The sequence below is a fragment of the Vigna radiata genome, chromosome 11 (genome assembly GCF_000741045.1).
Source record: "Vigna radiata var. radiata cultivar VC1973A chromosome 11, Vradiata_ver6, whole genome shotgun sequence".
In the NCBI taxonomy this organism is placed as follows: Eukaryota; Viridiplantae; Streptophyta; class Magnoliopsida; order Fabales; family Fabaceae; genus Vigna; species Vigna radiata.
In genome coordinates, this window is record NC_028361.1 from 17,291,179 (window position 1) to 17,306,087 (window position 14,909).

Here is a 14,909-nt window from a genome sequence, read left to right on the forward strand (position 1 = left end):
GACCTTGAAATTAGTTTAAACAATAAGTTCTTTTCAAGTGCTCTTTAGTAGTTACGAAATATGTGTCATAGCGTTTTAATAAAACTTCATTTTTAATGGAAAGTCCTTTAAGATAGGAAGGTCTTATATTAAGAATAAAATTGCAACTGTAGGTTTTGTAAGAGAAGCATTTAGAGAGAATAAGACAGTAAGTGCANNGTTATTCTTATACTGGTTCACTCCAATTGAGNTATGTCCAGTCTCCTCTAACACCTTAGATGACTCCACTATAATCTTCAACAAGATTATAACTAAGTATTTTCACCACTTCTGGTATCCCTAGACACTCTTGGTATTCACTTGATATACCGACTAGTTGAGTTTCACTCACTCCTAGTTGCGTAGTATTCTTCACCTTGTATCTCTAGACGCTCCTGGTATCCACCTTATACACCGTCTAGTTAAGTTTCAGCCACTCCTGATTTCCACTAGACAATCCCGGTATCAACCTGATACGATGTCTAGTAATCCTTAACTCACTTGAGTTAATCAACAAGTGTTTGGATTTTCTTCAGAATATGCAATCAGTCAGATTGCATACAAATCTTACATGATTACTCTCACAAAGAGGATATATGTTCAATACAATACAATCTATAGACTCGCTGAGTGTTTTTCTCTTTTCTCTCTTGTTACAATAGTAAGCTTATATTACAATGAAGCTTGAGAGTGTTTCTAGACTTGATATTTTTCTCTTCTCAGATATTCTCTTGCCTGACGTTAATGAAGGTTCACAAGGACTCTCCTTTCTCTTGCCTCACGTTAAGGAGTGCTAGAAAGGTAAGATGANGGTGCCTGTTAGTGGTTAATTGCATTATGAAGGTTGACGTTGGGGTANGAAAGCAATCAATTGAGTAGGGAGGTAGGCGGGTGAACCACTCTAGAGTTGCCTCTCTCAAAGTTGTCAAGAATGCCTTGCACATGACTACATCGTTAGTCAAGTAGAGACTTACTAGTGATGTACACGACAACATACTCATTANGGTCAGTGTTCTCATCATAATGGTCTAGGGTGAGGGCCTTCCACTACTTAGGGANTGAGGCCTCCGTGATGCCATTAATGAAGTGTTGTCGATAAGCACCNCTTATCGCTAAAGAGGCCTTAGTTGCTCCTAGAGTCTAATAACCACTTCTCCTTCATTCTTCTTGATTGTGCACTGGTCNGAGAGGATCTTATGTACCGAGACTTCAAGCCTTCAATCTTAGAAATATCNTTTCTTTCCAAACTAAATAAGNATTNTGTTTGTAGAAAACGCTCTAATATCTAAATCAACTAATTGTATCAAGTAGAAATAAATACAATAATTAATAAACGTAAATTATATACCTTATAAAATATACTATTTATACTTTATTCAATAACTTTTTAATATTATTGTAGTTAATTATGAATAGTAAGTACTTAANGTAATGTTGTCCTTATACATGTTAGTACATATGGACTTAAGTGACACATATCTATTCGGTCAGGAAAAAAATTAAATTGTAATGGAATTTTTGTATTGATTGAATTAAAAGGCAGAAACATGACAAAAGCATTAACTGAGAGAANGTACCAGACATGCAGAAATCAAATTACTAAGAAACAGTGCAAAATTTCGGAAATTTTTTCTTGCAACACTTCATTCTTTTTATACTCTGGATAGCATATTATTCATAAAATTTTACCTGTATATTTGTGGCATAGGTGAGAATTAGATTTTCGGATAGTCAAACTCCGACCTCCATTGTTGACGTGGATGGCCAGAAAGTCAGTTAGAATTCGAAAATTGGAAAATCGAATTGAGTTGGATTTTTTTGTTTTGTTTTTGGAACTATTTTAAAATAAAGATGAAAAATTAAATTTAAAATAAACCGAGGTGAGGAAAAATTATTGTAGCAATATTTTTTAGTTGTTGTAATTTTTTGTAAAAAAAATAAATAGAAAATGAATATTTATTTGGTTAAATAAATTTAGTTAATAATAATTATGAGGTTGAATGTTCAAAAATTAAAAATAAGTAATTACTTGATTGTATTTATTCATAAATTTTTGGCTTTTAAAATAAGTTAATAATAGATGTGTACTAAAATAAGAATAAAACATAAGATGATTTAAGATATTTGATTTGAATTAAATATGAGAAATCTATATTTTTATAGTTAAAATAATTTATAAAGAACAATTTTGTAATAACTTTATGAAGAATAAGATAATTAGTTTTATTTATTGTAAATAAGAAATATGAAAAAAAAATTGTTTTTATTTAAATATTTAACTGCAAAAATATAATTTTTAAAAATTTATAGTTTTTGTATTAATTATTTAAATGTGAAGATGTATACATAATATAAAACATACTTGGAAGAAATAAAATGGTAGTACATGTTGAAAATCTAAGTATGAGTCTAAGTCTCTCATTCGATAGAAACGAGAAAATAGAGCATTATATAAAAATGAAATACCCATTATTGTCTTAAGGTTTTGGGTAAAGAGTGGTGTCGATCCCTTATGTGATTGGCTCAGATCTCATTGGTATTGTGTCTCCCCAGTGAACCCCCTATTTGATAGACCCAACAGTGGTTCAGAACCGATGGTTTGTCTTAGTGGCCAGCTCAAACGAGTATATTTAGTTAAGCAAGTTGGAAAGGGCTACTCGTGGTTGTGGTTGATTGAGAATGTTTCCTCTAGAAGGAGAGTGTACTTATGTAGAAGGGACTCACCCTTGAAGGAGAGATTGTTGGGAATCCAAGAGTGAGTCTAAGTCCCTAACAATACATAATGAAAATTTATTTAAAGACTATACGTATAGGACAAAGTGGTAAAAATACATGATTTTTTTGTTTTACATTCTTATGTATTATCATATTGGTATTATATCGACGATGTTACCTATAGTGTCATAGTATCTCAAGATTCTTATTTGAATCATATCAAGTCTGAAGGTTAATGTATTGTATATGTTTGAGATCATCTCGACTAACACATGAGATAATGTATCATGCTTATATGACATCATGTTTACCTACAATGCCAAGATTAATGGTTCACATATGACCGAGAGCATCTTGGCCACATTGCATTTTAGGATCATCTCGAGCACCTTTGAATGCATAGTTGATATCATTCCATCTTATTAATACAAATTAATTATGGTAATTATTTGGTCTAGGTCCGATAAGGTAATATCATGTAAACCCAATATAAATAACATTGTTCACAAGGTATGATGTGAATCCAACTAGTTTTTAAGTAATTAGTTTATTTAAATAATGTTCACTAACAACACACACAACTCCTACTGACAATTACATCCTTTTATTCAAAACTTTCACTGAATTCTCCAAATCATAAATCTTCTTCCTTTACCTGATAATTGTAGCATCGCTTTAATCGTTTTCTTCATAGCACTACTTGAAATAGTTATAAGACATGACATTAGAAGATCTACTATATTATTCATCAGAAAATCTTAAAATTCAATGATAATTACCAAAACATAAGTCAAATAAAAATAACAGAAAATGGTATTATTCATAAAACCCTGTAGTGATGAAATCCTCGAAATTGTCTCACACCATTCTTTGAAGTTTTTGTCATTTTGATTACTGTTATGTCACCACAATTGCATATGAAGATTATTCCAACTTCCCTTGAACCGCTACCATGTGATGAACGAGAAATTCATTGACCCCAACTATTCGAGCAAGACAAACAACATTGCGAAGAAGTCATACCTTTACAACCACCCACCACGACTTCTCTTAAGAGAAGGATTTTCCTTATGAAAACAGTTCCACCTAACAACGAAAAATTCAGCCTTTCTTCCCTTTTCAGAAACAAAACCCTAATCCTCAAACAACACACTCAAATACCTTTCATCGTTGAAACCACTTTCAATTATCACGTATTTACATCAACCTTTGTTTAAATTGTCACGTGAAAAAGTTACACTTTATTTATTCATAACTCACATGAACAAAATATTATTAATGATTTAGATATCATCATAAAATATATCAAATTAAACAAAAAATTATAAAAATTAAAATATTTTAAATATATAAAAAGATTGAGAACCACTTTAAATAAAGGGTTAAATATGTTTTTAGTCTCTATACTTTAAGGCGATTTTGGTTTTAGTCCATTTTCAAACTATGGTACAATGTAGTCCTTCAACTTTAGAAAATTCTGGTTTTAGTCCTTTTTACAAATTTTTTTTAACTTTATTTGTTGTTTCAAACACGTTTCATTATAGCATTTGGATTGTTTACACTGTTTCACACATTTTTGCTTCAATGTTAAAAAACAAATAAAGTTAAAAAAATTTGGTAAAAAAAGACTAAAACCAGAGTTTTCTAAAATTGAAGGACTAAATTGTACCATAATTTAAAAATTGACTAAAATCAAAATCGTCTCAAAGTATAACGACTGAAAACATATTTAACCCTTAAATAAATAACTGACAAACATAATATTTCTTTTTATACTATTGATATCAGGATATCTGCATAGCGCTATTTCATAAATGAAATAAAGAAAAATCATCACGGTGTAGTGTCCGTTATCACCACTAACATCAAAATATTAGCTAACAGAACTTAGAAAAAAAAGAAAGAAAACATGCCACGTGTAGGTTATAGAAACCTTGCAAAAGGTCCATGACAATGTGATGATGCAACATAACAATTATGATTCCAATCATATTTTTATTATAATTAAAACCTTACAAAACAAAACTTTTAACAAAGTTTAATAATGAAGAAGTCAAACTAAAGGCATGACCAACTTTATAATATATATGTATTATTTCTAACCTGAAACTTCTACATTATTTGCTTTTAAATAAAAAAGTTTACTTTACTTATAAAATTTAAAAAACAAAATTATAAAAAAATGAAAATCATTATTTACTTTACACTGTTTTTGATGGAACAAGAAGATTTGGAAAGGAATTTGAAAGTAATTCGATTATGTAAAAATATATTGATTAACATTTAATATACATATTATTTTTTAATATGTCTTATATGAAAATTAAAATAATAAATTAATAAATAAAATAAAATCATTAAAAAAATTTTTTAATAGATTTTATTATGAAATATTATTTTTATTTATTAAAATTTTATAATAACTTTGTATTTTAATTTAAATTTGATTTAAATTTTAATTTTTTTACATTGAATTATTTTAAAAAATTATTTTATAAATTATTCTTTAAACATATTAATATACAATTAGATTTATTCCATCACATAACTCGAATCTACTACAAAAATTTATTCTCATTTTCTACTCTCCCCCACTTGATTAAGATAACCTCACTTTCTACTCTCTCTCTCTTTTCATTTCCTTATTTTTCCACTCACTGTTTAAATACACAAATTAGGTAATGGATGTGTGGATATTTCTTCTCATATTTTTTTCATTTTCTTCCAGATTGGTTGGATTAGATTATCTATATATAGAATCTTTCAAAATTAGTAAAAATGTTTTCCTTTGATATTATACTCTGTATTTTCTTATTGATACAGTTGAGAACCCAACACTTAGATCACTAATTCCGAGGTTACAAGGTACTGCAAATTGTGCTATCACAATCTCAGGATGACTTTAGAGGATTAATTTGGAAAAGAATAAATAAAAAAATTTGAAGAGGTTTGAAATTAAATTGATTATTATTTTTTAAAAGAATTAGAGGTGAGTGAGAATGAATTTAAAAATAAAATTAGTAAAAATTAGTGTAAAATTTGATTTATTAAAAAATATTTATTAGTAAAAATTAAAAATTATCAAAATATTTTTAATTATAAAAGTAATATAAAATGATAATTATTGCTATTATTTTTATTAAAAAAAAACATCATCAAGCAAGTTATTTAAAAAGTGCAAAAGTAATATAGTAAAAATGTTTGAATTTTTCTAAATCTTTCTTAATGTGTCGAGTAGGAATGATAAAAAAATTCGTAAGTAAAATTCGCGGTGAGTAGTTACTATCCGCGGGTAACGGATAGCGAGTATTTTAATATTCGCTTCTAAACGGGTCGGATACAGATAATATACTATCTCATCCATGGATACTTGTTACTCGCAAAAAATAATAAAAAAATAATTTATATAATTTTAATTAAATTTTAAAAAAATATTTTATTAGGTTAAATTTAATTAAAATTAAATTTTAATTTATATTTAATTTAATTTAATTTATATTATATTATAAATTTTATAATTTATTTATATTTTATTTTTAAATATATAAAATATATTTTTTTTTTGCGAGTATCCATGAATACTTACAAGTTTTGAAATACTTGCAGATATTTTTTAAATGAATAACTGACAAATAACATATCAAATAAGGTATACAATTTTATTCAAGAGATCGAATTGTGAGTAAATATTATTTATATCTGACCCGACCTGTTGTAAATCTCTAAGAACAAGAATGCATAACAATTTCACAAATCTTTGCGTGCTATTAATTTCAAATCAAGTCATACAAACATGAAATATTTCTTAATTCCAATATTTCTGAAACCGCATGTAGAGTATTACAGAGCATCAGAGTTGCTTACTTCTTACTCACTTACCTTTTGTTTGTCTACTCGTTTTTCCTGAATTTGAAATAAAATATGCACCTATTGTAAGTTGGATTTTTCTGATGTCCTGTGCTTCTGGCTTTAACTATTGCATACACGTACCAAGAAGAATATATCAGTTAAAGTGATTGATTACAGAGTCAAGAACTTCAAACAAAATGAAACTTTTTGGTCAAACTCTGATTTAAAGCATGACAAGTGTAAATGTGATGGACATGGTGTCACTAATGAAATATTCAAAATAATTAGTCTGTCGCACTGCATATTTTATAAAGGTTAAAATCAGAAGTTTAGTAGTCAAATATAGATATACACTTCTTTATTATAATATCTGACTTCATTTTATTGTTTGGAGATTAAAAATTGAATAATGAATTTTTTATACATTTAAAATTTTTATATTTATTTAATATTATTTTTATCTTTTTATTCTCTTTTTTCTTGAAAAATATAAAATTTTTTACTTTTATAATCATGTGATATCCTATTATTTATTTCTCTTAAAAACCGCATTAGCACCTGATCTGATGGTATTAGGTTCTTTTGATTTGACCCCTTTAAAAAAAAGCATTATATCTAAAAGGAAAATGAAACAGTAATTATTGATTTGCGTATGAATTGTTATAGATTCAATATAAATTACAAATAAAATAAATTTAGAAGTTAATTTTATAAAATTGAATTAACACGTGATTCTATTCTTGAAATATATATGTCTTAACATAAAAAATATATTAAATATTTTATATTAATAAAAAATAAAACAAATTTATCATATACATAGTATAAATTTGACCTTACTTCAATATAAAATTCTATCAAACCTGAACCAAATGGTGTGATTTAGTAAGATGCATAGGTCAGCATATGCTTTCTTGCTATGTAACAACAATGCAAAATATTCAACAAGTAGTTATTTAAAAGAATGTTTACAGGTTAATTTTAACGATAATTTTATGAAGCAAATGACAGGATTACTTGGCTTCATCACAAGTCACAATCACAATCTGAGTTTCTCAAGCAATGTTTAGAGATAATTACTAAGAACATTACGTGTTGGGTTTGGGTATTATAATTGATCATATCACTTCTTTTGACTCTAACCCAATCATAATCATTCAAACAGTTTATAAATTACTTGTGCCGCTAGCAATTTGGCATGTTTTGTAATAACATATACGAAATTGGAATAAAAAAGAGATGAAGATAAGTTCAATTCCACCCATAAAAATGGTTTTAATGGTTAAAAAAGTGAACTTTAAATTTAACTTAATTTACAAAATCAGTGAGGTTTGCACCTACTTATATACTTTAAATTGGATTTATCTCTAGTTGAAGTATATATATATTTCTAAGTGTAGGACTAGACATTAATGAATGATCCGATAATAACTCGAAAATGAAACAATATATCTAACAAACGACAAAAATCGTATAGACTCTAATCATAATTTTAATACCATATTAAGAATTTTTAAGTCTACTTCAATCCTATAAAACCGACTCTGATAAGTTCAATTCCCCCATAAAAATGGTCTTAATATCAATCCAAACAACGATTCTTTTGTAATTCTCAATAACTCGCAAATTGAGCATCTTCATTTCCTTGTAAAACATGAACAAATATATATAAGGACAAGAAGAATCCCTCTAGGCCAATGACAAAGGGATCCTCTTGTTATTTTAGCATTGCAATTGTCAACACCAACCACTACTGAATTATATATATATATACTCAAGCCTTTTGAAGGTAAAACCACAAAGGGTAATAAACTCTGCATAAAACTATTTGCAATAAGAATGGTGGGAAGCATGAAGATGGAGTTTTCTTGCAAGGACTTGAAGGTGGGAAAATGTGAGGGAGAAAAAGTAGTAGATGGGGAAACCATGCCCTTGGTGCTAGAACCTCCTGCTCCTACCAAGAGTGACTTGAAATCCTTGCTCTTGGCTCTGGAGAACAACAAAGACTGGTTTGAGCAAATGATAATCAAGAACAGTGCTGTTCTCCTCAGAGGTTTTGATGTCAGAAATGCTGAGGACTTCAATGAAATCGTAGAAACATTTGGGTGGGAAGACATTCGTTATGTTGGACCAGCACCTCGTACACATATCTACAAAAGGGTGTGGACTGCAAATGAAGGACCTCTCTCAGAGTTCATATACTATCACCATGAAATGGTTCTGGTAAGTCAACTACACATTCACATTAGCACCATCATGTGTCATGCACTTAACCAGTTTCTTCATATCAATATCATATAATCATTTCTGATAAGCACTTTCAAACAGATTTCATGTATTCTTGTTTGCAACTCTAATTTCTGTTGTACTAGGAAGTTCCAACTAAAAAACCTGAGATCTTGTTTGACCCAATGATTTTCATCAGTTAATCTGATAATCAATCTGTTTGACCAGGTAGAAACAAAGGTATAAATAATATCACTAATAGACAATGTTTGACAATATTCTCTGCATATTCTTCTTTTCCTGATATTAAAATATTTTGCTTAACTCATCCTTCGTACGTTTGCACACACTATGATTGGGGCAGAAAGTGATGATATGATGAGAAACTAGCAGTCTGGTTATTTAATAAAAATATTTGAACTGGTATTGTATCCTTGAACAGCAAATGTCAATATCTATTTTTAGTTCATCCGTTACATCATGTAGGAACTTCCATGTTTTTCCTAAACGATCAATACTATAATCTCAATGAAAAAAATGGTAATAAAATTTGTGATTTGATTTCCAGATCAAGGAATATCCCAAGAAAGTGATACTGTTTTGTGAGATACCTCCTCCTGAAGGGGGAGAGACCCCTTTTGTTCCAAGCTTCAAAGTGACAGAAAGAATGATGAAAGAGTTCCCAGAAGAGGTGAAGGAGATGGAGGAGAAGGGTTTGAAGTATTCATTTACAGCTCGTAGTACTCAGAATGATAACTCCTCCATGAGAGGTAGAGGTTGGGAAGATGCCTTTGGGACCTCAGATCGCAAAGTAGCTGAGGAAAGGTGTGTTCTTCCTTTAAATGCCAACAACACAGAATATGAACTAGTTTTGTACATGCATGCATGCATACTCTAAGACTATTTGATCCCTTTCAATCTACACCTGTGATACATTAATAACATGTTGCAATAAGATTGGTTCATTCTGTAACATAATGAGTAAATGAATAAGCTGCGCTGTCAACTATGAATGTAGAAACTTAAACACAGAATGCAATGAAAATCTGTATTTGGGTGATTGAACCTTACTTACAAGATATGATTGAAAAACTGTTGCAGAGCAAAAGCTCTAGGAATGGAGATGGAGTGGCTTGCAAATGGGGGGGTGAAGACAATACTTGGACCAAGAAATTTAACAAAGGTATTTGAAGGAAGGAAGGGAAGAAAAATGTGGTTTAACACATTGGTAGGGATGTATGGGAAGGAGCTTAGCTCAGCAATGATGGCTGATGGAACAGAGATTCCAGAACATGTAGTAAAAAGATGTGAAGAAATCATTGAAGATGAGAGCATACAGTTCAAGTGGGAGAAAGGGGATGTTCTCTTCTTTGATAACTATGCTTTGCTTCATGGTAGAAGGCCTTCCCTTCCTCCAAGGAAAGTTCTTGTTGCCACATGCAAGTAATTGGATATTATAGTATTCAAATTATATGCTAAGAGAGGATAAAAGCTATGAATAAGTTTGTCATTTCACCAATGTATGACAAGTAAAAAGCAGTGTATGCATCATTTCTTGAATTATTACTTCTCTGCAGAACCTACTTATAAAGCACCACCAAACCAAATAATATGTTTTTTTTTTCCTTTATTTGTCTTTGTAATTGCTATCGTTGTATAGTAACCTTCGTTTCGTTATTGTAATGGAACTTTCAATACAAAAATACATTAAGAGAATGATGCAAACGGGACCAGTTCAAGATTATTACTAAGAATTTACAACTTTGGCCAATCGTGTTCACGGTACTTTTTTTTAGTACCAAGGCTTGTATATAAACACACCTTTGACCTTAAAACAAAATTATCCACTCTTATCACAAGGAAAGAATGAGAAATTAGGTGTGATAGTAACCTTGGGAAAGCGAAAGGAAGGCTGAACAGATTGTGATGTAATGGACTTGAACTGGAAAGACAAAAACAAAAAGGAAATAGGCTCTAAGTAAGCACCAAAGAAGAAGAAAATGAAAGAGTAAAATTGTAAACAATGTGCACAAATAAGGAGTTGAAAAAAGGTCAAATAGGCAAAATGAAAATCTGTCAATGACCTTCAAAGGTTAAGAAGAAAGTTAACAACTCATTGTGCTACTAATTGATCATCTTTCCCAACGTAGACTCCAAAAACTAGTAAAATCAAGAAAAATAGAAAAATGCATCTAGAGGTCGAATTTCGAGATGATTTTTTCCCGTCCACTAAATAACAACGTAAGTAACCTTCTCTCCAATTTTCATTCAATCCGCTCAAGGAAATTAATTTTTATGACTTTCAAAAAAAACAACTAAACTTCTAAAATTTTAAAGTCCTTCAAGATGGGTTGGTTTTGCAACCAAACCTTCACAACACCATTTTCGACCCATTTGAAGTGTTTTCCAACAATCAAATCTGAAAAACCAAGATTTTGAAAATTTCACAAATCTTGACTCCAAGCACCAAGTACCAATTTAATCAAGTTCCACCATTAAACTTGGTTAGCTTGAAAACCAGCCAACAAGACAAATTTCTTGCACTAATAGTCATTTAGGAACATAAAGAGTGCATACCAACCCTTAAGTCCCAAAAACTATGACTTTGAAAATTTTCAACATCTTGCCACCAAGCACCAGCCTAGGCAAGTTTTACCACCAAACTTAGCTAGCTTAAAAACCAACCAATAAGACAATTTTTTTGCACTAATATTTTGACAGTAGTCATTTGGGACATAAAAAGTATATTCCAGTCTCTACGTCTCAAAAATCATGACTTTGAAAATTTTCCAAATCTTGACACCAAGTACCAACCTAGCCAACTCTCACCACCAAACTTAGTTAGCTTGAAAACCAACCAACAAGACAAATTTTTTGCACCAAGATTTTTACAGTAGTCATTTGGAGACATAAAGAATGCATTTCAACCTCTAAGTCTCAAAAATCGTGACTTTGAAATTTCCCTAATCTAGGCACCAGAAAGTTTCTAGTGACGGTATTGTCCCTAGCAATGACTGTAGACGGCGCTGCCGTCAACAATAGCGATATGTGTAGTGGTAGAGGAGACGATTTTTTTTTTCTCAAAAAAACTTAAGGCTCTAGATACCGTGTTCAATATAGTAAAACTATGTATGAGATTAGTCCTTCTTATGTTGGATATACACATAGGATACTCTATTTATAATAGAAAAATATGGGTTAAGCGCAAAATAAAAATAAAAAATAATAACAAAGTAAAGATAAAGCATAAAGATAGTATATCTAACACTCTCTCTCATGCTGCTGTATACTAATCGTATGTACTAGACATTAATGGATGGTCCGATGACGAGTGGAACAATATGCCCAACAAACAAAAAATATCGCTATAACGGGTGGCACAATAGGCCAAACAAACAAGAAATCTCGCTATGATAGGTCTGTCTTAATACATGACTTTGATACCATGTTAAAAAGTGGATTAAGTCTAACTCAACCCCACAAAAATGACTTGTAAGATGAAACTTATATCCATTTATATAATATAAAATCGTTTTATCTCTAGTCGATGTGAAACTTTCAACATTATTCAGTTAGTGATACGTTTATTGTATCATTTACGCACAAACCTAGGACTTAAAACAATTATTAAAAGAATGGAAGAAGAGATAAAAAGGAATAAAGGAGGGAAAAATTATAGAGGATGAAACAAGGAATATGAAGTGAGAAAACAATAGGAAAGAAAAATAAGACAACTTTTTCTAAAGTTTCTTCCTATTTTTTTTTTCTTAAAAAGTTCATTTTTCTTTTGTTTAAAAAATAAGATGTTTAACATTTTATTAGTTTTTCAGAGGAGGGTATTTAATCTAGTTTCTCCTTTTTTAGGGTGCAAAGTCCTTTAAAAGTTGTTTAAATACACATTTATAGGATAACGTACGAGTGAAGTTATAGGTATTGTTGTTGCCCCCATTTAGTCCCAATAATGAGTTTGAAAGATATATGGTGAGACAGATGCATGATTTAACAAGCCATCATGCCATCTATCAATCTAAATTTGACAAGATTGATCAAGAGATAGTTGTTATTCAATAGAAATTTGGAATGCAAAATCTGGGTGATGATGAAGAGGAAAATAATGAAACAGAAGGTGATGCAACTGCAAATGATGGTAGTAGGAGTGAAGAAGAGAAAGATGGAAATGAGAATCAAGAAGGAGACGCCATAGAGGAAGATGGTGAAGAAGAAGAGGATGCTGAAGGGGAAGAAGATGGAAGTGAAGAATGAAATGGAGGAAATGAAGAGGAGGAAGATACCAACCAATCTGATTAAATTTTTTTCTTAAATCATTTGCTTCTTTTTTGGAATTTTACAATCCTCTAGCCATAAGGCTAAATATCATTATCCTTTCAGATTGGATAATGATATTTAGACAACATTTTTTTGACAACATTTGAACATTGATTACTTGTCAATCTGTTATCAAAAATTACTCCACAATATAGTACATCAATCTTACATTGATATATGTTTGAACTCAACACATTACCAAATTGATCTCATCATGGTACATAAATATGATATTTGGTTTTGTGATAAATATTAACATTGTATGGTATAGAGAAAGTAATTCTACAAGTGTAAATTAAAGTGGAAAATACTGCTATCAATATGAATTTGTGATAACAGTATAAATATTCACATGGTTCAGATTTGAATTTGTGATATATTGCAAAATATAAAATTCAGAGAAAACTTCAATATTATTGCTTCTACCACTTCCATTCTATATTAATAATAAATAATAATAATATATTATTATTATATACTAATTTTATAATGACAAAAAAAACTAAATAAATTTCAAATCTTTGACAAATAACTTTTCTTTTATATTTTAAGTATTTAATAATATTTTTATATTATTTATCTAATAAATTAAATATTTTATTCAAGTTAATTGAGTCGAATATGTCTGTGAGTTAAAACATAATATAATGTTAAAAATTATAGATATTAAATGTAAAAAGAAACACACATATATATAAACATTTTTCTAGAACAAAATTTTACCATTTATTAAGTAATTTGAAGGAAAAAAAATATATTGAACAACAATTGAATCAAATTTATTTAAGGAAATATATCAGAAGTTCAAATTTGAGCCATGTAAATGCTCCATTGATGAGTCATGTAAATGCTCCAATGGGAGAGAAAGAGAAATATTGTTAAAGATATTGGGAAGGTGTATGATATTTTTGAAATAAAAGAAAATAGTGGGAAAATGTAAAATATTTTTGAAATAAATGAAAATAATAGAGAAGTGGAGAAGGACTTGAGGAGGTGATATTTAAGACTTACAAAAATCTCACTCCTTTCATATGTACCTATTATGCCACAAAAAAACATGCTAAATAAGAAATGATTGAGGAATTATTGAAAAATATTTTAAATATTGTCTCATGAATAGTTTATGTTTATGTCTTTGGAGAAATAAAACATATAGATAGTCTTCTATTTTGATGTGGAATGATTAATATTGTAAAAAATATATATATTTTTATAATATTTTATGAACAATTACAAGATGTAAATATATTTATATAAAGTTAAGTAATTATTAATCTTCTCTTTAGGAAAATATAATGTAAAAAAAAAATTAATCAAATAATAATCATTTATATAATAGTTTATGTACTATAATCAATCCAAACATAAAGTTAAAATAAATTGATCCACAATAAAAATAAGTGAAGTTTTGGTTCAATATTGATTGTTGTTTATATATCCAATCATACATCTCTTTTTTTATAAAAAATAATATTTAAAAATGTCCATAGACTAACATTGGTTAATAAGACTTTTGTTAACAATCACTCTATAGACTTTTCAACTTTTTTGTCTTAGGAACTATTTTTTATCCCAATCTATATGGGGGTAGGTTAAACATCGTAGAATGAACAAAATTAACAACTCTACATATACTATATAGAATTAAGTTATGAAGTTCTAAAACACTTTACATATATTAAAAAAAAAGTAATTACCCACCCTATATGTAAAATTAAACTATAAACATTTATGATATTGATTTTTAATTTCCTTTATGACACCAATTAAATATA

The 14,909-nt window shown here is 29.1% G+C and overlaps 1 protein-coding gene across 1 annotated transcript; it reads left to right on the forward strand.

Annotated features, from left to right (window-relative positions):
- Window positions 1-8,303: 8,303 nt before the first annotated feature.
- Window positions 8,304-10,401, forward strand: LOC106776893 (clavaminate synthase-like protein At3g21360). Its single transcript, XM_014664362.2, has 3 exons — window positions 8,304-8,805; window positions 9,377-9,633; window positions 9,910-10,401. The coding sequence occupies exons 1-3, from the start codon at window positions 8,422-8,424 to the stop codon at window positions 10,253-10,255; spliced, it is 987 nt and encodes a 328-aa protein (XP_014519848.2). The 5' UTR covers window positions 8,304-8,421; the 3' UTR covers window positions 10,256-10,401.
- Window positions 10,402-14,909: the final 4,508 nt, after the last annotated feature.